At 33.7% G+C, this 24599-nt stretch overlaps 4 protein-coding genes and 1 long non-coding RNA gene across 6 annotated transcripts; 4 read left to right on the top strand and 1 right to left on the bottom strand.

Moving 5' to 3' along the window:
* Positions 1 to 16: 16 nt before the first annotated feature.
* On the bottom strand, positions 17 to 2642 carry LOC106452540 (arginyl-tRNA--protein transferase 2). The gene is made up of 6 exons (XM_013894690.3): positions 2337 to 2642; positions 2180 to 2218; positions 1878 to 2028; positions 714 to 1790; positions 397 to 643; positions 17 to 292 (listed from the first exon to the last, which is right to left on the bottom strand). Exons 1-6 carry the CDS (start codon positions 2449 to 2451, stop codon positions 176 to 178), a joined length of 1746 nt encoding a protein of 581 aa, XP_013750144.1. The 5' UTR covers positions 2452 to 2642; the 3' UTR covers positions 17 to 175.
* A 2007-nt stretch (positions 2643 to 4649) lies between these two features.
* On the top strand, positions 4650 to 11121 carry LOC106345516. 2 transcript variants are annotated; one of them, XR_007324317.1, is made up of 3 exons: positions 4650 to 5413; positions 5628 to 5803; positions 5981 to 11121. It is a non-coding gene; the product is annotated as an uncharacterized LOC106345516 (long non-coding RNA). The 2 variants fall into 2 exon arrangements; XR_002658863.2 differs by having other exon boundaries at positions 4654 to 5413; positions 5603 to 5795.
* A 96-nt stretch (positions 11122 to 11217) lies between these two features.
* Positions 11218 to 11916, top strand: LOC125587347. Its single transcript, XM_048757610.1, has one exon. The coding sequence runs from the start codon at positions 11218 to 11220 to the stop codon at positions 11914 to 11916; it is 699 nt and encodes a 232-aa protein (XP_048613567.1).
* A 3552-nt stretch (positions 11917 to 15468) lies between these two features.
* On the top strand, positions 15469 to 18586 carry LOC111206256 (WUSCHEL-related homeobox 5). The gene is made up of 2 exons (XM_022702738.2): positions 15469 to 16986; positions 17143 to 18586. The coding sequence occupies exons 1-2, from the start codon at positions 16641 to 16643 to the stop codon at positions 17370 to 17372; spliced, it is 576 nt and encodes a 191-aa protein (XP_022558459.1). The 5' UTR covers positions 15469 to 16640; the 3' UTR covers positions 17373 to 18586.
* Positions 18587 to 20956: 2370 nt separating this feature from the next.
* LOC106454185 (F-box/kelch-repeat protein At2g22050-like) lies at positions 20957 to 22045 on the top strand. The gene is made up of 3 exons (XM_048757609.1): positions 20957 to 21111; positions 21183 to 21708; positions 21770 to 22045. Exons 1-3 carry the CDS (start codon positions 20957 to 20959, stop codon positions 22043 to 22045), a joined length of 957 nt encoding a protein of 318 aa, XP_048613566.1.
* The last annotated feature ends 2554 nt before the right edge of the window (positions 22046 to 24599 follow it).

Here is a 24599-nt window from a genome sequence, read left to right as displayed (position 1 = left end):
AATTAGCCAAGCTCACTTTGGTTAAAAGCATAGTTCCATTCTATAATCATAGTTTGGGTGAATTGTTTCACTCTGTTTTGCTGAGAAAACATGACAAGATGGAGAAACATGACTGCTCTGAGATTCAGTGATATAGCATCACTGTTATTAATGTTACAAAAGAGTAAGCTTAGTGTTACTGTAGTTCATACACCATTCTCTCCGAAAGCTCAGCTCCCACAACTTTCCGGTAACTGATAAACATCGATTCCATTTGTTTACGAACTCTCATGTTCATGATCCGTAATAAATCCTTCAAAAAAGAAATTTATTAAATTTTTAACAAAGATTTCAGGACTTGATGATCTGATAAGGAACGTAATCGTAGAGAACAAGTGATAGTGATACTAATATTACCTTGTATCGAAGCCTAGCTCCATTAAGACTGATAAGTATATTGGCAATGTCATTGCCGTTAACACCAGAATCAGAATCTGAGTCTTCATCAGAGTTGTTCATCTCCATGTCTTCCCGTTCCCTCGTGGACTTCACTAGTGTTTCAGAAGCTTGAGGTGCAGGTGATAAAGAAGCTTTAGTGAAATCAGACAACACAGAATACGGCTTTTTGTCAAGTAGAGGCTTAGCTACTTCAAATGGAACCCATCTGAAAACAAAACACAAGATCTCTCTCTCAGAAATGACAACAAGTAACAGGAGTTTAGTAGGAAACTTACTGGAAACGGAGAGGACATAGAAGCTCGGAAGGACGATACGCCGCTTTATATCTCATCTTGTTGCAAGAATGTATGTAATAGCCAAGATAGTAATACTCAAGCGCAGAGCAATGAGCTTGGTTCTGTTTCACCCAATCGATCTCTTGGAGAGCAGAGTAGTTTCCAAGAGACAAGGAAGCAAATTCCGGATCCCAGAATAGGTATTTACTAGACAAACATTTGGGAAGAATGTCGATTACTCCCACAGCTATAAGACGTCCGTCAACTCTGTATTGTTGATGGTAAGAACCAAAGCCACAAGGAGGAACCTCTTCATCATCATCACCATCACTTGAAGGGAGAACTTCGATCAACGGAGTGTCAACCAAAAACCTTTTGTACGAAGTTTTTGAGATGCTTTCTGGCTCATCGTTATGAACTCTCAGTTGATAACGTTTGTATAGTTCATACTCCTCTGGATCAAAACTTGACCTTTTCAAATGTATCTCCAGCTTCTTCTTTCTTACCTGAAGGTTGTTTGAAGAAGACTTTGTAGTTGTTGTAGCAGAGGGGAGGCTTTCACCTTGATCTCTCTCTGAGGAAGTGACTTGTGTAGCTGAAAAGAAGTTGATATGGCCTTTGCAGACTTTGATAGCCAAGCTAGGGAACTCTCCTACTTTCTTTATTTCACTTAACAACTTCTCAGAAACAGTCTCTGGTGATAATCTGTTTTCTTCTGCATTGTTTCTTCCCTCGCCTTTCTGAGATGTTTGTTTAAGTGCAGCTACAATTGGAAAAGCAATGTTGCTGGTGTACAAGAGCTCTTCTGACCCTTCGGCTAGCTTCTTCCTTTTGGCAGAGAGGACTTTCTTCACCGAAGATTTTGGAATCTGAATATTAGAAGGAAACTCCCCGCTCTGTATGCATCTTTGTACCGCGTTATCAATTTGTTCAGACAAATCTTTCATGATTGGTTCCACTTCATTGTTTTGTTCTCTTTTACCAGAACCAAGTAACTTTCTCACCGGCTCTGAAACTTCCACATCTGGATCTTCTGTTTGCTCTCTAGGCTTCAGATCTAGCTCACCGTCCAAGAACCTTTATATACAGCATCACAGAAACAGTGATTGATCCAGAGAAAAAAAAAGAAAAAAAAAGATAAGTGCGCATCTAAAAATACAATACCTTTCTAGTCTTCTACGCACTCGCTGCTGCTCCTTAGAGGGAACAAAATCATTTGCTCTCAAGCGGATAGTGTAAGAAGGGCAACAAGTTTTAGCCATCTCAGGTTTGTAAAGGTAGCAGCCAGACCGTCTCCATCCACGGTCAAGAAGAGCTAATCAAAACAAGCACACATCAAAATGATCACTAAGCTCAGAAAAGAAAAACATGAATCAAAACGATAAACTAAGAATTAAAAGCTTAATCATCATCAAAATCAAAACTTTATTTCAAAACCTATGACTCTCAAGATGGATGAAACAAACCTTGGTAATCATGAACAGTGAGTCTCTCTGTCCATAAACCTGCATCGGAGATAGAGACATAGTTATCAATGAATAAGCTAGAAACATAAGCAAAGGTCACATCTTTATCGATCAGATCATCATTGTAAGTATCAAATTGAATGGAGAGGCGACGAACCGTGAGAGATGCTGGAGCTGGTAGGGGATTTACAGTAGCCGCAAGTGGATGTATTGCGCCCACAATCAGCGACGATACTCTCTCCACCACGGCTGCTACTCGCCTTCGACGACATGATGATCGCAGAGATTCCGATAGAATTAAACCCGATGAGAGTCAACGGTGGCTCTTCTAATTTTAAAGCTCTTCCCGGAGAAGAAGAAGAAGAAGAATTTGGAAGAAGATGGTTTCCCCCAGGAAATAATAAGAATCATTAGCTTGCTTGCCCCCACGTCTCAAATCAGAATCTTCAATAGCCCGTTCTATTTTTAATTTCGGAATGAATTAATTTTAATGCAAAAAATATGTAAATTACTTTTATACCTTTAACCCTAATGTCTCCGCAGTATACCCAGTGTCGAATTTGGTATAACTAACTTAGTAGTATTCAATATTATGCAGTATAACTTAGTAGAACTTGGTATAATTCAATAAAACTCGATATAACTACACTTAGTAGTACTAGGTAATACTATGTATAACTAATATAAAATTCAGCACAACTAAGTATAACTAACTCACGAAGTATAACTCAGTACAGCTAAGTAAAAGTATGAGATAACTAAAATTTGAAATTTTAAAAAATTTGATTTTTGAAATTTTGAAATTTTTGGATTTTTAAATTAAAAATAATAATTTCAAAAAATACAAAAGGGTAAAATTGTATATTGAAGTTTCATTAAAAAGGAAACAGGCATAGGCGATTGTCTTTTGAGACGTGGGGCAAGGAAGCTCATGGTCTGAATAATAATGGGTCAACGCCGTGTGATTTTTACCAATGTAAACGACACAAAGTTCCCTTCGTTGTTGAGAAAACGTCACGCGTGTTTTCTATCATTTGTGTATAGAATACACACAAGAACTGAAATAAATATCCCCTATAGATTACGAGTATCATTTAAAAAGTTGTAACCTTAATTTTATACTAATTAAAAAAAAATTTTACTTAGGTGTCACTCAATTATGATGTCAATTTAATTTACATGGCAGCTTAAAATTCAATTGAAAAAATATTGGTCCAAATTCAATTATTAAGAAACATTGTATTAACTATTAACCCAAAATATGAGAAGTGTGTATTCTTTCTTTAAATAAAACCTACGGAATTACCTAATATAATTAACATATATATTGCAATTAATGACTATGAATAATAAAGATTTGATAACAATTTTTGAATCATTCTTCATTTTGTTTAATTTTATATTATAAAAAATTAAACAATCACATTAACCATATAATTTAAAAAATTAGATTTTTTCTTATATGTTATATTTTGAATTTTTTTTAAATGACTTTAAATTACAAAAATGAGAAAACCTTATAAGTTATATTTTAAATTTATTAAAACGATTTTAAATTACAAAAATGAGGAAACCTTATATGTAATATTTTTCTTATATGTTATATTTTTTCTCATATGTTATATTTTGATTTTTTTTTAAACGACTTTAAACTACAAAAATGTGAGTTTTCCTTAAGCATACGACTAAAATCATTAAAATGACATGTATGAATTCGATGGTTAATCTAAAACCTTTCAAAATCATATAGAAGATAAAAGTCAAAATAATTCAAATGTGGAAACATGACTGTTCATTTTTTTCAAGAATGTGTTCAGTGGAAAAAGACAAGATTTTTGTTTCATAATTTGCTTAATTTCCAATCCGATCAACCCATGATATATTAATTATATTTTAGTTTCACAATTTTAATAAAAACTGATCCGGTCTATCGGAAGAAAATTATATAATAACAACAAAAAATATTGTATATGTATAAATAAAATGATCAAATATATAAAAAATTATCGATAATATATACAAATAAACTCATCATGCGCAAGGTGCACGTCGATAGTTTAGATTCAGGTCAGACTTTTTAACAAAATCTAACTTCGAGATGAAGATTTAAAGAAATTTAAAAATTTATATATACATATGTATACGAGATTAAATCGAGTAATATATACTTGGAACCACTGACTTACTACACGATGAAGCTATCAAGTGGTATAAAACAATTACTTCATATATGCATTCTGAAGGCTGCACTGCATCAACGGGCCATAAAACTGTGTGTTTTGTGAATAACCGGTCAATTGAGAAATTACTCAGTTTTTGCATGCATGTCTATATATTTTTATGGTTTGGTCAGAAGTTCGGATGCTCTGCTCAGAAGAGATGTTGGTCCAAACCGCGCGCTGCCACGACAATCTGAAGCTTCATGGCTTGTTTTATCGCTCGTTTGTCTCTCATGATCGTTATTAATGGCAAACGTCACAAACTTTTTTTTTTCAATTAAATATTTACTTTATTAATAAACCCGAAACGGGGATTCAAGTTTCGGTTCAAACAAAATGAAATGTCACAAACTTTTACTTTAGTTGTTTCCTAGTTTTCAAATTCTCTTTATTGAGCTTGTAAATAACTTCTTTTGTGTCGAATAGATATCACAATGAACCAAAAACATAATCAAAAGTTTTAAAAAGTTTGGATCCACCAAGTGTATTTTAGGCTAGAAACTAGTTCGCGAAACCTTCAAAATTATGCGCCTCTATTTAAGTTCAATCATAAAAAGAACATAAGGTTTTCCTTCGGCCAAAACTTTTCATTATTATGTTAAAGAGAAATTACTTAAAATGACTCTAATTAATCATGAAATGACTAGACTAACTCATATAATTTTGAAATTACTAGATTAACTCTCGAAGCATGCAAACTTACGATTTTGCATTTACTAATAATTATATCCTAATTAAAAAAAATATTTAATACTATAAGAAAGAGAAAAAAAGCAAGCATTTTACCTATGTCGGGTTTCTCCACCTAAGGCGAAACGTTCTCCTCGTCGTCTCCTTCACCTCCATCTCTGTTGGTCCCTTTTCCCTCACAACCGGCTTCGTCTCCGTCACCAGCGTGACTTGACTGTCTCCGCCATCCTCCACGATAACTCACCTTCGTCTCTTCCTACTCGACAAACCCGAAATCGTTTTCACCTCAATCACATCCGGCTTCAACTACAAGTTACTCTAATCTGTGAGTCTTTAGTATATGCTATTCGAATTGCATGTTGTTATCATATATTAATTGATTGCATGTTGAAATTTTGGAACCCTAATTCCCAGTTTCATCTCACTGACTTTCAGATCTGTTAATTGTATTTGATAATTAACATTTACTCTCTTTTTTTATTTAAAGTTGTATAAACTAGTGACTTGGTTTCAGATTGTTTGAAATTGTTTCCTCTTAGGGTCTGATGAGATACGTACGTGATATTGGCAAGATAATAGTAACAGTTCCACGACAACTTTTATGGAAAGAAAAACAACTATTTCTTGGTGAAACAGTTCGGCAGAGGCAATGCTAATGTTTAATTTAGCAAAGAGAGCAACAACCTCTACAAACTCAACTGTTATAGGTACTCTGGTAATACACAACTTTTTTATTTTCCTCTAAATTCTTGTTAATCTGTTGGATAAAATGGTGTTTAAGGACACAAGTTACTGCCTTTAGGTAGTACACACTCTAAAGTTTGGATCTTTTGTTTTGAATTTTGTTGGTTTACATGTGATAAACGGTTGGATCTTTTTTCTTTGATTTCAGGTTTAGCGTACCAGAAGACGGTGACGATTCAGGTAGCTGACAAGGAGAAAGATATGGAACTTGGAACCACCAAGACAAAGAAACAAAACAAGCTTAAGCTCTATGTTAACAAGTTTATAGGTTATAAAGATTTTTCATGGACAGTTTAGTTTCTTGCTTGCAACACCTCCATTGTTATGTTCTTTTTCTCAAAATGATATTTAAAAGAAAGTAGTAAGCTGGTTGATGTCCACATTCCTTGTGTGCAGACAAGTACCTCTGAACTTTATAGATATGTGATATGAATTGAAAGAGAGAACAGTATCTGATACAAAGTTACAAACTCAACAACATGTCAAATTCAAGAACCTATTCTTACATATAAGGACTTTGCTGCACGCTTCTCTGCTGAAGAAAGTCATTATGCCATTTATGATTTTGACTTTGTCACTGTTGAAAACTGCCAGAAGAGCAAGATTTTTTTTAATTGCATGGTAAGAAACTCATTCCTGTAAAACCTCACTGCATTATTTGTGGCTTTGACAATAGATTTTTCTTCTTTTTTCCGATAACAACAGATTTTTCAAGAAACTATAAATGTACGAACAGATGTTTAGCTCCACCAGCCATGAACAGACGTTTACTTTGAAACCATTACTAAATACAAAATATTTCATTTCATGCATTCAAAATACCGGTATGTTGTGCACGCTTCGTAATCCTTCCCCAGATAATGCTTGCGCTGAAGGCAAGGAATAAATACTTAAATCTATTGCATCAACTTCCAGTAGAGCCAAAGTTCCAGGATTTACCATTCTAATCTTGTGAAGGTAATAAGGTAATTCCTCGTATTGCAACAAGTGATTAATCTGCCATGAAAAAGGACGACTAGATAAAAAGAAAAAGAGGAATGAAAGAGATGACGATAATTACCGAACATTTACCTAATTCTGATCTTAATTAACCTAAAAATTAACCCGATACGAAATTTATATAAACCGGTTCGAAATTGAATATTAAATTAAGTTTGGTTGACACAAATACAGATTTTTTCTTCAATAAATCTGCCACAATATAAATTAAAAAGTCTGCAACCACATAAAAAAAATCTACGAACAATTTTAAATCAGATATATAACTCTGCCGTAAAAAAATAGGTCGAACATAAGAAAATAAGTCGGCCCATAAAAAAATAAGTTGACCACAAAAATCTACCATTTATAACAAATCTGCTACCTCATACGACATACTAATTCTTAAAAATCTGTTTTCTATTTAAATCGGACAATTAATTCTGCCGTAGAAACAAATCTGACGTTTCTAAGAAAGTCTGACACCACTTTAACGGTAGACTTTTTTTTCTATACCGATTTTAATGTTAAGGATACTTTGGTAATGTTTTTTTTTATTGTTATAACTATGGACAAGGGCAATTTTGACCAGAAAATAATAACACAATTAATTTGTGTTATTTTAGTAAATTTTCCTTATGTTAATTGAAATATCTTATATGTTATAACTGCAGTAACAATTGAAATACAAATTTTGATTATATATTTTGAACTACCCGAACAAATAACATAACCATCAGTAGGTAAATAATTTTTTTATAAGAAAAATCCGTAATACAGTTATGCAGTACTACACGATATTTCAAAGTTTCTAGAAGAAAATAGTAGAAAAGGGAAAGCTACACGTTTGGCACTATTAACATAGTAATTTCTTATAAGAATTGGTTTTAGTTGAAACTTTTGATAAGTAATGGGAAAATATGAAACCTATTAAGAAAAAGAAGTTGGATAATACTACGACATTGACCTAGTAGTTAGAGCCTAAACATCACTTGCCAAGAATTGGTACCCAAATTGAAGTCATAGTGTTATTCTGATAATATATTCAATTTTCTTTTTAGATTCAAATATTTAATATAGCGTGTATATTGTATTTATCGGAATTATGCATGGAACATCATAGGGAATTGAATGTGAGTTAGCATTTCAATGTGAGACCGTCCTCAACTTTTTTGACTCGGATAAGAACGCAATTCTCGCTCTCTGAGAAATATATTTTCCTATAAAATACTGAAAACATATAGCAGACATGTTCATCTGATTATACTAACCGAGATGATTTTTAGAGCTGTACAATTTGATATAACTCCAGTGGTGCCTGTATAAAGATAGATGTGGATTTGTTGATGGTTTAGGATACAATCATTTTGCTATGTCATGAATTTTAGAGATTTCTTGATGGTGATCTAAATATATATAGTCATGTCCAATTTTCTTTTTGCGATAGTTATTAAAAATTATGAATCGAATTCGGTTTGCATTTGTACAATCATAAATTTCACCACAAATACATATGTATTTTCATATTTGAAGTTAGGAAATCACTTTCTTAAACTTAATATCTCGACTATTATTTGGTAGTTGGTTCTCACTACTATAATGGAGTAGAAGTTTTTGTTCGAAAAGTTGCCACACATCAGTTACTTAAATCAAGATTGCTGTCCATTAAGGGCTAAACAACTTCCATAGGTGTGATTGCACTAACACAACATGATTGATTGGTTGCTCTCTCAATAATAGTTTTAATAATAGTAACACAAATAAACTTAATTTAGAAACCAAAGTTGCTTTTTAAGGTTCCCAAAACTTGGAACCCGGACTTGTGTATAAAAACAAAACATTATGCAAACTAGTGAATGTTCATAATAAAGGCACGCATATACAGCTAAAAATATTGTATAAGATAAAGTATGAAATGTTTGGAAATATATGAGTTTTGTATAGAAGAGTTCTGAAAATTCTAAACCTTTTTGTGCAGAACTCATAACTTTTGTTTGCCATCCAGATCCAGTAATTGGGTGCATGCCTACTTTTAGATCGTGAAAATCTGTTTCTAAGAAATCAAGGGTAGCTAATTTGTCTGCACAAACGAAATAAAAAAGTATAGCTAATTTAATTATGCTTATGATGTTATGATGTCTATTAAGAAACTTGATGTAAGTTAACTGGCCGGATGATTCCAAATAACATAAGCCATGTGAACTTTGACTTTGACACCGAATTAACCTGTTTTGAAAAAAATATAAAAACAAAATGCAAATTTATATGCAAGAGAGACAAATATATACTGATTTGTAAGTACTGTTATGTTGTTTAGTGAAGAGTTACTTTGTTTCTAAAAACAATGTTTGGTTTTATTCACATTGTCATTTTATTCCTTGGACCATTTTCTTACTTGCTTCGCATCCCGTGCATGTCTCCTCTAAATCACCACCATTGATACATTTGTATATACCCATGAATATAAATAAACGGCAGTTAAAAAGAAAAATAAAACGAAATGAGATTTAGTTCGAGTTTTCCTTTTCTGTTTTAAATTATTTTTTCTTGTTAAATCCTTTTTGTATTTGGTTTCAAGTGTCATTAGGAATCCAAAAAAATCTGTTAAAACTACTAAAACATGCAAAATTGTTGTTAATGTTATAAACCAAATGATGATCGACCATGGACCAGTCCGTACTGCAGGCCCAATCCGAGACATGATAAAGACAACCAGAGACTATGTGTTTATCTAGTATATATTCCATGTATGTATGTAACATAGTGTTTATCCTTATCTTTATCTTGTTAGGATAAACATGACCTTATGACGGTCTAATACCTTATATATATATGGACCTTCTGGTCGTCGACAGTAATGATAACAGAAGTATTTCCCCAACACATCATTTACAACACATTATCAGCACGACGTTGTTCTCATAAACCCTAACCCTAAAAACCAGAAATAAATCCGAGCAGTAAAAACCCTAATTCCCGACAAACTTCAAACAGCTCTATCCCTCAACTCCGGTGGATCCAGACGACGAGCCAGATACCAAATTAAAACTCTTGACGAGACGAAGCCAACGCCGCTAACCCCGCATCAATCAGAGTTCGGACGCGCCCCCACGCTCAGCTACAATACAGGCGGAAAATTTGTTCCAAAAACCAAAATCTCTCTCAACCATATACCAGTCTTCTATTCCAACAAGCAGCAACAAAAACAATAATTCCGAGCAATCCATCAGCTAACCAGGAAGATCTCTAACTGATAGACCGATCAACCCATCAAAAGTTTTCAAGTATCATCGAAAACTTATCTAAAACCCATAAAGTATTAAATACCCCCATCCGCAGCCATGTAGCTATATTTAGCAACATGTCTCTGCAAATAAAATAAAACCAGATACCATAAACTCTTTAAAATCTCGAACCTGAACTTGTTTTGAACCTGTTCTTAATCTGAAACTGATTTTAAAATTGTTTAAAACTTTTCCTGATGATAGTTTCACATTAGAACTGTTTAGGATTGAAAGTTAAACAATTTTTTTAAAAAAATCTGACTGCTATATGTTGAAAGAAACCGACTGTTACTTGCTTAAACTTATCATTATTGTCCTGTTTAATGTTTTTATCTGATCTGAATCAACTAGAACTGTTAAGGACTGCATGTTACATAATTTTTTTTGAAAATCTGATCATGGTTTCATAAATTAATCCGAGGTTTTACCTCCTGTTCTTGTCTGAGAAATTTGTTTTCCTGATGATTGATAACGACTAGAACTTGATTAGGATTGAAAAAAATATTTTTTTTAATATTTAAAATCGAAATATCAGAGATATATCTGAGAAAATATATTTATTTTTAAATCAAAAAGTATATAATAAATTGCTTGAATAAATCAAATCTTCCTGATTTTTTTTTTAAGTCACAATAATTTCTGATTTGATTATTTTTCGAAAAAAATAATAATAAATATATGGTATATTTTTCGAAAACCCTAACCTGATTTCATGATTGAATTGGTTTGCTTGATTGCATATTGTTTGCATACTAATATTGCATACTGAACATGAAATCTCGACTGTTAGGGATATAGATCATTCATAGTTTTCAAGCAATCTGATCTGAACTGAAAAAAAAATCATTATACTAAATGATCCGATCCAATGGGATGAAGAAAATATGGAACATTTTCCTGATCATCTAAGATAGAATCCCTAAAGGCCTTGAAACCTTGTGTTTGAAATAAGAGGACCTTAAATCTGAAAAATACATTGATCCACACCTTAAACCGTATGGTTTTAAGAAAATGCATCATTTAGAAATTTTTTTTCTTTTGGTCCGTGTGTGGCATTGATATGAAGCATGAAAAATTTCAAAAAGATTACTTGATTAAGACCTGTTTTGAATAATGATTTCAGATGTCGAGTTTCATACCCTCAGATTACAAAGCCCTTGATCTCTCTGGAGATAATTATCTTGATTGGGCTATAAACACTTCAGCCGTCTTGAAGTCTAGAGGACTTGGGAAGTGCATCAAGTATGGCAATGACACCCTTGCGTGTGAAAGACACAGAGCCATAATGATTATGCGACACCATCTCTGTGAGGACCTAAGAGACGAGTTTGGATATGTTAATGATCCTCATAATCTCTGGTCATTTTTGAATTCTAGATTCTGTGAGCCATTGTTGCACGAATCCAAGAAAAAATGGGAAGCTCTAAGGTTCCAGGATTATGAATCCGTGGACAATTATCACTCTGATCTTATGAGAATCACCTATAGTCTTAGACTATGTGGTGAATTGGTAACAAACGAGGATTTGTTAAACAAAACTCGTGACACATTCCATTCAGAGGAAGTGTTGTTATCACATCAGGCCAAAGGTTTCACCACCTATTATGACATGTTCTCATATTTATTAGACATTGAGCAAAAGAAGCAGAAAAGAATGGATAACATCAGACGGTTTAATGACATCATGGAGATATATTATGAAGTACTAGACAGTGAGATGAAAATCCCTGAAGCTAATAAAGCCACATTTGATAAGAAGAGATCTGAGGAGGATTCCGAGTGGACACTCATGGACCATGAGGTCGGATTATACATTGAATAATTTTCCGACATTCTGATTTTATGTTTTCATATCTGATTTGATTTATTTGTTATTCATTTATGTTATTGAAATAATAAAAACGATTTTGTTTTTATATATTATCTTGCTTGGTCTTGCTTGATGATTCTTGATTAAATAACAAATAAAACCTTAATAAAAGGATAATCAGTCCACTGATAGTTGATTTCATGCATGGTTTAACTTTACCTTGATTGTATAGGTTTAACTTTACCTTCCTGCAATCACATAAAATCAATTGTTGGGTGTAGACTAATGAGTCAGTTCACTGATAGATTGATTTCTCGCATAGATTTAACTTCATCTTGATTGTATAGGTTCAACTTTACCTTCCTACAATCACTTGAAATCAATTAATTGGTACTGACAATGGCAAAAGACACGACATTATTCAGACCCATTGAGTTATAAAGATTTATAACATTCTACATTGAACCAGTGAGCAAAGAAAATACGATTCCTTTCAGATTTTTGAAAAATCGCCTAAAAGCATTATGAATGCCTATACCCATATTTTCTACTGATTTATTCTATGCTAAGGATCAGTATGAAAGAGGCATAAAGCCATGGTAACCAGTATGGTTCACCACGAAATAAACACTTATGGCATGACCAGATTAGCCATCTTGATCCAAAACATGATGAAAAATTAATTAAGGCACAAAAGTGATCCCATAAAATCTCACAATGTGTTATAAGTACACAAAAGGGAAAATCACTAAAATAATTAAGGCTCCACTGTCCTAAGCACTACGAAATTATGAGTATGTTCATGAGGGGGAGAGAGGACTAAAACCCACAGTCCATGATCATATCATAAATTCGGATTCCATGGTTTACAACCATAATATACACGGCTGGAAAGCTTTAAAGCCCTCACTAATGGTACATCACCCACGTCCAGCCTAAAGCTTAAGGACATTATGTATATAAATATTGATTTACATCAGGCCATACATGTAAGCATAGACATTCCCACCTCTGAATGATTAAGGGTCATAAACCAGACATATACACAAACCATCTTAAGAAAATACGAATATTCCACCACATATATGTGTGCCATTTAAGATGGAACCTCAGATGAGGATTGGAATATATATTAGATAAATAAGACTTCCTCCACGAAACTATAATGTATCTTGTGCCAAACATGGATGATTTAATCAAGTGGCCAAGAACACAGATTACAAAAGATAGTAATCTGATTATCCAACTTTGAAAGGAGAAAGTTATCAGGCTGATAAAGAGTAAAGAGTAAAAGAGAAATATAATGGTATCAACCATAGTTGTCTTGGCAAGATCCTCAGACCAAAGATTATGATCTAGACGTTCTAAAAGAATATGATCAAAAGATATAAAAGCTAGCAGAAATATATGCCAGACACACTGACCCGAAAAGAAAAAATGACTATGTCATACCAGCTTAAGCACCACGAATTAGATGTCTAAGAGACACAATCAAGTTGCTACAATGTCTATTAGAGATAGACAAATAAGTTCCAAATAATAAGGAACCTCGGAAAGTAATGAAAGGTGCTCAGAATCGTACAAATCCGAGTTCATAAGAGAAACCAGTTCAGACAGAGAAATAAGGTTGCGCAACCACACATCTAAGGTACCAGACCATGTAGTTTGGGACGCCAAACTGCAAGGTATAAAGGTCTTGGATAATAAGATCTCAAAATCTAATTAGATCATGTCTGGAACAGTATGAAACTAAAGATAAAGAGTGTTAACACCAAAGATGTATTTACATACATAAGAGCTCATAAAAGATTGTAGTACTTGGGATTTGAAGGATATAACCTGAGGATCATGAACCCACGTAGAGTACTCATAAAACCTATATAGGGACGTGGGGTGTTCAAAGAATTCAAAGTAATTATAAGACAGATGGGCGTAGTAACCATGTACATACAGAAAAGCCATCTAAGAAAGAAACCAGTGAATGGATCTTGTGAGATAAGAAATTCCGTGAGATTAAAGGACATGACCACATGGTATAGTGTGTCCATGTTCCTTCTAAATAACGTTCAAGTATAGCTTGATTACACAAGGATACTCACAAGGACCAAGAACAATTTATAAAGAGATATGCTCCTATATGGTGGATGCTACTACAGAAAATCAAGTTTGATTTTGTCTGGATATTTACTAAAGAAATAATGGTGTAGTAAGCAGCAAATGGATCACTGGATAAAGGTATCAACGTACCATAGAAATATGAGAAAGAAATTCTCATAGAACAAGCTTTGTTCCTAAGTTGTTTATGGATTGTAATATACAGCAGCTGTAAGTAATATGAAAGACTAAGTATTTACTTAGTGCAGTCAGTCCATACAGAAAATATTATAATTCCTTGTGATCATAATAAAGACCAACTGAGAGAAAAAAGTTTAATGGTTCAAAGGTTCAATAATACAAGTTATCGATTGATTAAACAGGCTATGTTTTACATATGGAAAGTCTGTAGAAAAATCATAGCCGTGTGTGTGTGTATGATTAAGTCAGCACGTCTAAGTGAGAACCATAAACCAGGATAGTGACCAGAAGGATGTCTGGTCGTGGCTTAATGATTATAAGCATTGCTAAAGCAAGAAAAGATCGATAACCATGTACAAAGGACATGAGTGTATGACTGCGAATTCATTGTGTGATGAGTTTCATTGCAGCAAATAATTATTGATGGTATGACCTTAGACACTCATGATTATGAACGAATATAGACAAGGTCTATAGCTCAACATGGATCGACAAAAGAAAATAAAGAATGATTGGTTACAATGGATAAAACCATTGGCACATACGAAGAGATATAAGTCCGAATGAACGAAAGATATGAAGTAAAGTTGTTCGTATGTGTTTTGGGTCTATGACTCAATATATATTGAATGTCCACATTTTGGGAAAGCCGTATAACCAAAGAGAATCCGTGGGACATGAAAAAAGGACCTGCAAGTAAAGTTTTATTGCAGATTATAAAGTTCAACCGAGCACCGTTTGAAGCACCATCAGTTCAACCAAGACATGGAGTGATCAGCAGCAAAGATGTACATCCTGACCACATCTTAATGGAGTTCCAAAAGACATACCAACGTCCAAGACTTACAAGTTCATTCAAGGAGAATCCAGCTGATCATCTTCACCAAGTCATAGGCAACTTCAACGTTCAAGAAGACTCGGATACCAGATGGGAATGCGTCTACTACAGTGATGCATTCATCTGGGGGAGTTCATGTGTTGTACTCTTTTTCCTGTCCTTGGTTTCCCATTTTGCCACATTGGTTTTGGGGTTTTTCAGGAGAGATTTTAATTAGGCAACATTAAGCATGCAACGAACCTGTACCGGATGTGTCGATCAAGGGGAGTGTTATAAACCAAATGATGATCGACCATGGACCAGCCCGTACTGCAGGCCCAATCCGGGACATGATAAAGACAACCAGAGACTATGTGTTTATCTAGTATATATTCCATGTATATCTGTAACATAGTGTTTATCTTTATCTTTATCTTGTTAGGATAAACATGACCTTATAACGGTCTAATACCTTATATATATATGGACCTTATATATCGACAGTAATGATAACAGAAGTATTTCCCCGACACTTCATTTACAACAGTTAAACGAAAATAAATATTTGCTTTTAATGTTAAACATATATTCTTTGACACCGGATTAAACTCAAGGAAGGATTATCCATTTTTGTACCGAGGGATGACTATTTTTCTACATATTACATTTTGTAGAATTTTAATGAATTGCAAACCGTTATATATATTTTGAATGTTATATTTTCTTGTATATATAAGAATAAGATTTTGAATTTCCTCCCCTCTGCAGTTGCCGACCAAGCTCCCTCAAGTGTCACATCTTTGTGTAAAACAAAATACAAAACTACCGTTAAATAACTTGTGAGATTGAAGTGTCGTTTCTTTTGTGGAAAACAAAATAAAAACTTACTGTTTAATAACTTGGAAGTCAATCTGTTCACACAGTGTCGTGTTAGGATTATTCCTTATCATATTCATGTCATCATTGTCATGATGTTAATAATTGCGGGTATTGGTCAATAATAACGATCGATCATATAGAAATTTACGATATGGTTTATTTTTTACCTTCGAATCTTCAACAACCTCTGACCAAAGACAACGACTAAACCATCCTCTATATTTTGTGCAATATGATGAGAACACATTGTTTTTCCAGTCTTATAAATTAAAGCCTGATCTCAAATCCAAAGACGATTTCGCATTTGCACCCCTAATCTAGAATGAAATTATATTTGAGTTTATTTCAATCGTTAGAACGTCCCATACAAAAAAAAAAAAAAAATTATGCAACATGAACATCTATACGTGTATATACATGGTAACATGGGACGGAGGCCAAGATAGGTTAGGACAAGGATAAAGAAAACGATCAAATCTGCAAAGATCAGTCTCTCCCAAATCCCAAGAAAAAACAAAACATTAAGCATGCATTTCGTAATAAACAACTCATCATAAATCGACACATAACTCGAAAACCTCTCCCCCGACAATTTATCAATTTATTTATCTTTTAAATTGACCAAAAACAAAAAAAAAAATTATCTTTTAACTTGAACACCATTACTAGATCTCCGCATTTATATACGAGTATACAAGTAACAAGCCCTAAAACGTAAACACTTGATTAAGGATTATATCTGAAAATGTCTTTCCCCCTGAAAGTTCGTAGCGTACGTGGCAACAACGGAGGAGGAGGAGGGACGGGGACGAAGTGCGGGAGGTGGAACCCGACGGTGGAGCAGTTGAAGATATTGACTGACTTGTTCCGAGCTGGTCTTAGAACTCCGACCACTGACCAAATTCAGAAGATCTCTACAGAGCTCAGTTTCTACGGCAAGATCGAGAGTAAGAATGTTTTCTATTGGTTCCAAAACCATAAGGCTAGAGAGAGGCAAAAACGCCGTAAAATCTCCATTGATTTTGATCATCATCATCAAGAAAATGACTATATCTCTCATCATCATCATCATCGTCAACCATCAACTAGAGGTAATCTGTTATGATTTTTCGATACCAATCTCTATCTAAATGTTTTTCTAGTTATTTTCTATTTCCCCTACCAAGTCTTTTAAAAGAATTAAATAATTTCATGATGATATATAAAAATGTATTTAATATGTTAAGGATGATTGGTACTACTTGTAGATGTTTTTGAAATAAACGAAGACGAGGAGGAGAGGGTAATAGAGACGCTACAACTCTTTCCGGTGAATTCATTCCAAGAATCCAAAGTGGACAAAATGAGAAGCAGAGTCAATAACCAGTACCGTGAATACATACGAGAGACCAACACGACCACGTTTCCTTCGTACTCATCATGTGGAGCTGAGATGGAACATCCATCGCCGTTGGAACTTCGATTAAGCTTTCTTTAAATTAGTGACCACCTTAATAATGTCTTGGAAGTCCGATAAATTTTTAAAAGAAGTCATGTTAGGAGATCTTATGTATTTTGAATTATGACTCAGAATATCCAATGTATCAATTATGACAACAAGTCTAAGCTGCAGCTTTAGCAAAAAAAAAAAAAAGAGTTCTAACCTGCAGTTACTTACTTTCTGTGAGTTTAATAGTATATTGTAAGAACTAATATCATGGAAGCTATTACAGAAGTTTGACATGGAAAATTATAGTCTACCATGGTACACACATAAAGAGCTATTTGGTCCGAGACAAAAAGAGAGAGAGAGAACAAGTTTTAATCTAATGCATCTTTTATTGTGCTAAGTATTTTTAATACTAATTTTGTACCATTCTATTCAATAATGATATTATTATATTCATGATTTTGATATTAGATATTTTTTTGCCATATAAGAATCCAGATTATATGATTTTAGTTACACCATAGTGATAATTATATGTAAGTTTATCTCCACTAATCAGCATAAATAATAATAAATTATATTTTTTCTTAGGATTTTAGTCGTCGGTAACAACATTAAAGCATTGCTTCAAAGTATTTGGGTAACAAATCAATTTAATATTTTTTCTTCAATTTACATTGTTTTTTCTCGACACAGAGCACTTCAAAGTTCAAACTGTCTTTTTTTTGGTAATCAATTTACATGTACACCCAAACCGGGCCAATATAATAAACCAAATTATTTTAAAATAAAATGTTTGCGAGACATATATAATTGGTTGGTCGCATCCCATATACTAGGCCAAGTATAGCTGGGCTTAGAATAAAAAAGCACATTATTTTATTTAGTCCATTAAGCTTCGTAAAATAGATATAAGAGAGAAGATATTTAGTTTAAAAAGTTTGTTTCTTCACCTCCATCGACCTAATCCATTTATAAGTTCCACCGATATGATCAAAATTTCATAGAACTGTTTGGTTCATCTATGGTTCATCTAAAGGAATTGTCTAAATGGATTTATGTTTATTTTTTATTTTTTTTTCATTTTCATCCAAACGAATTTAGTAAACAAATTACTAAATAGCCTTGTTTTGATTTAATCAAATGCAATTCTCTCAAATAGTGTTTTTTAGTTTTTATCACAAAATAGTATTCAAAGAAGAAAATGAAAAAATAGCTCATATTATTATGAAAATTTTAATTTTAAGTTTTTTATTTATTTTTAAAAATTTCAAACCTCATCCGCAAAACTCCACCCCTCAACTCTAAACCCTAAGTCTAATTTAATTAACCATATAGTATAAATTTATATTTATCGTTTAATAAAATTTATTTTTGTTATTTTCCCAGCTATTTTGTGAAAATAAACTAAAAAGCTTCCTAGAGAATTTCTCTTTAATCATATATTATTTTTGTTTCACTATATTAGTTATCTAAAATATAATCATTTTAAAATATGGTTTTAGCGGAGAATATAATTTGCGGTTTTTGCGGAAAAAATCATATTTTCGAATTAGGCGAGAAATTTAGTTTTGCGATTTTAACGAGAAAAAGTAATTTTGTGGTTTTGTTGGGGAAATGAATTTTATTGTTCTGACAGGAAAATGCGGTTTTGTGGTTTTAACGTGAAAACATGTTATTGCGGTTTTGGCTGGAACATGCATTTATGTGATTTTGGCCGGAAAGTGCAGTTTTGCTGGAAAATGCGTTTTTGCGTTTTACGGGAAAGTGCGGTTTTGGCGGGAAAATGTGTGTTTTTCGGTTTTGATGTGAAAACATGTTTTTGACGGGAAAACACGTTTTCGGTTTTGGCGAGAAATTTTTTTTTGCGGTTTTGGCGGAAAAACGTATTTTGCATTTTTGGCGAAAAACGTGTTTTGCGTTTTTCGCGAAAAAAACGTGTTTCAACATTTTTGGCGACAAAATGTGTTTTTTTTTTGCTAGAAAATGCATTTTGTGGTTTTGGCGAGAAATGCGTTCTTTTTTGTTTTGGCGAGAAAAATTGTTTTTGCGGGAAAGTGTGTTTTGGCAGAAAAACGCGTTGCCGGTTTTGGCGGAAAAACGTGTTTTTGCGGTTTTGGCGAAAAATGCGTTTTGTGGTTTGGTGGACAATGCATTTATAGGAAAATGCGTTTTTTATCATTTTCGTGAGTGATAAATTGATATTATGTCTAGGTTTGTAATTTGTGAATTATATAGGGGTATAATAGACATTATATCATTTGACAGAATCATCTCCATCTAGATGGTTTAATTTGGATCAGCTGGCTAATTTTAAAATTTCATAAATTTATAAAACTCATTTGGATAAGCCATCTATATGACTTGTAATTTAATGTCTAAACAAAGAAAACTCTCATTTATATCCAAATGGTACAAAACTCTCATTTATATCCAAATGGTGAAATAAACAGCCCTAGAATAGCCACTACACCCAAAAGTGGACTGTGTTTGGTTTAAAAGGTCGGTTCCAAAGCACTCATTCAATATGTGGGTGGCTAACTTCACGACTGGCTCAATGGTGTTATGGGATCTGGGGCAAAAAAAATTTCTTAATTTTCAAACTTATATTTTCTTTGAAAATTATGATAAATATTTGTTTTTTAAAATACTAGAAGTGTTTTTAAAATAAAACTGTGACAAAAGAAAAATACTTTCATATAAAAAAAACTTAGACCTTTTTTCTTATTTTTAATATAAAAATACATGTATTTTTTGAAAAAATTAGACCCTTATCTATTAAGAAATAGGAAGATAACGGACTGAACCCGGGAAATCGCACCGCTTGTCCCCCTATCTAAGTCGGCCCTGACTAACTTAGACAGAAGATCAGATTGGCTTCTTGGGGACTACAAATCCCCACTACTTGATGCTTATGCTCAAGAGAACCCTTGACAAGAGACCACATGCTTTTAATTTTTCATTTCAGCAGGGAAGTTTGGAGGCCTAGCTCTTAGAAGGCCTAATCCGCCAACACTCTTTCAGGAACTGGAATGTGCTCTGTCTTGGATCAGAATGTCAACAAACCATTGCCCTTTAATCCTCAGAAAAATGGTGACGGTCTTTCATCTCTAAAAACAGAGGAACAATGCATATCATAACAGCTGTTTTGTTGCTCCTGCTGTGATATTGACACTGATCTATAGAGATGTGAAGAAACGGTGTTTTGGCAAGAAGGAATGTAAAGCAATTTCGTACCTTCATGCCATTTTGGGATCATGCAATCTTCGTGGGTTTACCTTCTTTTGTTCTGCTATGTTTTTATTTGTTTTTGGCAAAGTTAAGTTTTTTTCTAGATTCTACTTTGTAAAATCTAAACATATTAATATGATATTATATTAGAACATGATTAATGGGAGGGGTTCTTAGGATGGAATTCTTATCGGAATATAAGAAACCGTCTCTTAACTTTAACTAAAAAAGTTAAAAACCGGCTCCGGTTATTAAATATCTTTTAAATATCTTATCTTTTTTTTGCCCCAAAAAAAATCTTATTTATTGAATAACAAAATCCTATAATTCTATTTAAACTATGTTAAAAAAATCAAAAGATATTTTGTCAACTAAAAAATCTTATATATAAGATGATCACAATGTCAATGGTTGTAGCCGCCTCCAACTCGAAGAAATCACGGCCATCATCATCATCATCGTTTTCTTCGTTGCCAGATGACGTTGCATTGAAGTGCTTATTCCGCGTTCCGAGATGCTACGACCTAAACCTCTCTTTGGTCTCCAAAACCCTAAGGTCGCTCATGCGCTCGCCAGAACTCTCCAGCTTCTTAAGTCCGTCTATCTCTCTTATGATTTCTATCATAGCATACTGAGACGGCCCACTAGCTACTGGATCACTTTCTGTCCGGGTGAGAAGACCACTGACTATCAGTTGGAGAAGAAACCTCTGTCGTTGGCGGATGTCCCGAGGCCTTGTCTTGGTTATGCAGTCTCTGTGGGATCAGAGATCTATTTCATTGGTGGAAGAAGCTTCCCCTCCACGGAGCTTTGGATCCTTGATACTCGATCTGATCGTTTACGTACGGCTCCAAGCATGAAAGTGGGTCGGTCCGCGGAGTATAAAGTAGCAGTGGGAGTGGTCGAGGGGGAGATATACGACGTAATTGGAGGAACTGATGAAGATAGCCAGGTGGAAGTGTTTGATCCAGAGACGCAAACGTGGGAGTTTGCAGACGATGAGAAAGTGAAATGTGAATGGGAGTTTAGCGTGTCTATGAAGCAAAAGGTTTATATGGTGGGCCTGGGTGGGAGAGTCAGCACGTATAGTCCGAGAGAAGGTATAAACAGTGAAACGACGGAGGTGCTAGGTTATGTGAACTTCTTGTGTGTGGTAAAGAATGTGCTCTATGCTTGTTTTGAGTGTAGTGGGTTAATGTGGTTTAACACAAAAGCTCAAGGTTTGGACCAGAGTGGTTGATCGTGATGGAAATGATGGGAAGTTAGAACTTTATTCATCTACTGCTGAAAAAATGGAGGAATACGAGGGAATGATTGCGTTTTTTTGGCCACTACCTAATATTGATCGAACGAAGAATGATCTTATCTGTAAACTGATCGCATTGGATAGGCTAGGAGAAAATATTCGTGGGAGGATTGAGTGGTCTGGTATTGCGGCCACATTGCCGCATAACATTCTTTTGAAGGATTGTTTAGTTGTTGCCGGTTGATGGGCTTATTATATGATTTAACGTGCTATACTATTAAGTCACAAGTTGTTATGTGAAATGCATAAAGGGTGGCACATATGTCGAACTTTCTGATAGCCCAGACAGAGCAAATTATCATGTCTATTTATCTTTACTAATTTACTACATACATACCTATCTTCCTTAGTTTACTTATTTAAAACCGTCTGATTCTTATGAACAACAAACACCTCTGACAACATCGGGCTACTTCCCACAAACAAATGCACACGATGTCTTGACCCCTAGTGGCCTTTCAGTGTTTCCATTCGGACCATTAGTCCGCTGGCGACAGAGGCTCGTAGCAAGGAACACCAATGTCCTTATGCTTCTTCTGGTAAAGTGCCTTTGGGTGTAGTGGCTACTGGGAAAAGCACTGAACTCTTATCCTTGGTGACCTTAGCATGGTGATGAAGTGTATTATCCGGTAAGCTTCGTAAAATAGATATAAGAGAGTTCGTTTAAAAAGTTTTCGGCGAAGAAACTCAAGCTCCGTCGGAGAGAAAACTTAATCAAAAAGTTCAAATTTTGATTGACCAATGATTTAAAAGAACTAAAGAACCTTCATCTACTCTGTGATATTGTCATGGAAATAGAAAAGACAGAGGCTAATTCGAGCTTGGGAGGTTGTAAAGAGGGTTGGGTTAGGACCAACCGGGTTCGGTCTCGTTCCGTTCGATCTTGTCTTCTCCCTCTACTATTGTTTCTTCAATAGCAATGATAATTATTGTTTATTTCTTTATTCTCCATTCGGTGTTTTATCTATAGTTTAATTTTTTTATAGGAAAATTTGATCCAATAACCAAAAAACTATATTTCACCAATTAACCATATAGCTCCTTCTCTCTACCATTTTCTTCCTATCTCTCTCTGCCCTATTACTACAAATCTAAAATCTTCCCCCAATATTAGTCATTCTTTATATTGTCATAAAAATAAAAAACTAAAAAGAAAATAAGGAAAAACACATTTAATGGAAAATAAAGTATTAACTAATGACGCATGCTTCGTGAAAAGGATATGATGATAAGCAGGAAAAGAAATGAAATTATGAAATCAAGAACGTGCTTTGTTACGCAATATTTGCTTTTAAGCCTACTTTTGAAGGAACATTCTTTTTTTCTTGATAAATGTTGTGCTTATTTAAACTAAAGTCTACAATTAAACAAATTGTTAGCATACAATTTAATATGTTCATGATTAGGTTTAGCCTTAGGTCGCAAACCTTCTCGATGATTCTCGTACTTATTTAATTGTTTCAATGTTCTCCATGATGTTATTATACGCACGCAGACCCTTGTGCATATATCGCTTGGGATAGTAATACATGCAACAGCTACATGTAAAAGATGGCTTCTTTCAGTGCGGGTAGTGTGTTCATACTTGTCGACTTGGACATACATAAAATACAGTTTTCAAAAAATTAATGCATAAACAAAATACACGATTGTTATATTTTAAAGTTAATATAACAATTCTTTAAAATTGGTCCTATACTTTTGCTATGGAAAAGATCTAACAAATCGTCATTTCAATTTAAATCCATTTTTTTAATTTTCTTCATGTTATCATCACAAATCTTAGTCATCAAATAGTGGATATACACTAATACACACACGTAGTATTATATATGTGCCAAATAGTGTATATTGTACAGTACATATTAATGCATGTATGACGTAAGAACATTGAACGTTTGAGAGATTGGTATACAAGACCATCGTTAACCCGGTCTCTTAACTGAGGTTCTTACTTTCGGATAAGAGACGGTTCTTAGTTTTTTTTAGATTTTAACTAAAAAAAATTAAGAACCGTCTCTTAAATAAGAGATATAAAAATCGTCTATTAGCCGAAAAGTGTAAGAAAAAACAAAAAAACAAAAAAAAGTGTCAAATCATGAGTTAAGAACTCCCGGCTAAGAGACCGGGGTTGTAAGAGCATGATTATTGGAGATTTTTAGGGTGAGGTTCTTAACGGAATATATGAACCCGTCTCTTAACTTTTAACTAAAAAAGCTAAGAACCGGTTCTTAAATAAGAGTTTTAAGAACTGGTTCTTAATTTTTTTAGTTAAAAGTTAAGAGACGGGTTTTTATATTCTGCTAAGAACTCCACTCTAAAAATCCCCAATAATCACGCTCTTAAGGCATATAGATCCCATCGAGGCGACCAGATCGAAAGTGCCAAAATAACTAAAGGTTGGCAAAAGAAATAAAGCCACAAAGTTTTTTTTTGTTGATAAAATAAAGCCACAAAGTTGCTAGAGGAAAAGAACAACTTTATTTTCTTTCTCTATCCGAAACAGGACTAGCAAATTGCAATTCCATATCACAATGGATGATCAAGATTCATCTAAAATAGAAGAAAGATATTTACAAGAATTCGACTTATTTAATGTGAATGATGATAAATCATTTGCTTGATTAAGTATAGTCATTGTTATATATAATCGGTTAGCTTAATCTAAATCCTAGACTAATTTCCGAGATATATGGAACAATATGTATTTTGTCACTTACAACATCCATAATAATTTG

The sequence above is a fragment of the Brassica napus genome, chromosome C5, assembly GCF_020379485.1.
Source record: "Brassica napus cultivar Da-Ae chromosome C5, Da-Ae, whole genome shotgun sequence".
Classification (NCBI taxonomy): domain Eukaryota; kingdom Viridiplantae; phylum Streptophyta; class Magnoliopsida; order Brassicales; family Brassicaceae; genus Brassica; species Brassica napus.
This window is presented reverse-complemented; position numbering and strand designations above follow the sequence as displayed.

Coding starts and splice junctions, on each gene's coding strand:
- LOC106452540 (XM_013894690.3), bottom strand. CDS start 2,451: ATGTCGTCGAAGGCGAGTAGCAGCCGTGGTGGAGAGAGTATCGTCGCT. Junction 2,219..2,336: donor CAGCTCCAGCATCTCTCACG/GTTCGTCGCCTC, acceptor TCTCCGATGCAG/GTTTATGGACAGAGAGACTC. Junction 644..713: donor CTATGTCCTCTCCGTTTCCA/GTAAGTTTCCTA, acceptor TTTTGTTTTCAG/ATGGGTTCCATTTGAAGTAG.
- LOC125587347 (XM_048757610.1), top strand. CDS start 11,218: ATGTCGAGTTTCATACCCTCAGATTACAAAGCCCTTGATCTCTCTGGA.
- LOC111206256 (XM_022702738.2), top strand. CDS start 16,641: ATGTCTTTCCCCCTGAAAGTTCGTAGCGTACGTGGCAACAACGGAGGA. Junction 16,987..17,142: donor TCGTCAACCATCAACTAGAG/GTAATCTGTTAT, acceptor TACTACTTGTAG/ATGTTTTTGAAATAAACGAA.
- LOC106454185 (XM_048757609.1), top strand. CDS start 20,957: ATGTCAATGGTTGTAGCCGCCTCCAACTCGAAGAAATCACGGCCATCA. Junction 21,112..21,182: donor TTGGTCTCCAAAACCCTAAG/GTCGCTCATGCG, acceptor TTTCTATCATAG/CATACTGAGACGGCCCACTA. Junction 21,709..21,769: donor ATGTGAACTTCTTGTGTGTG/GTAAAGAATGTG, acceptor TTAACACAAAAG/CTCAAGGTTTGGACCAGAGT.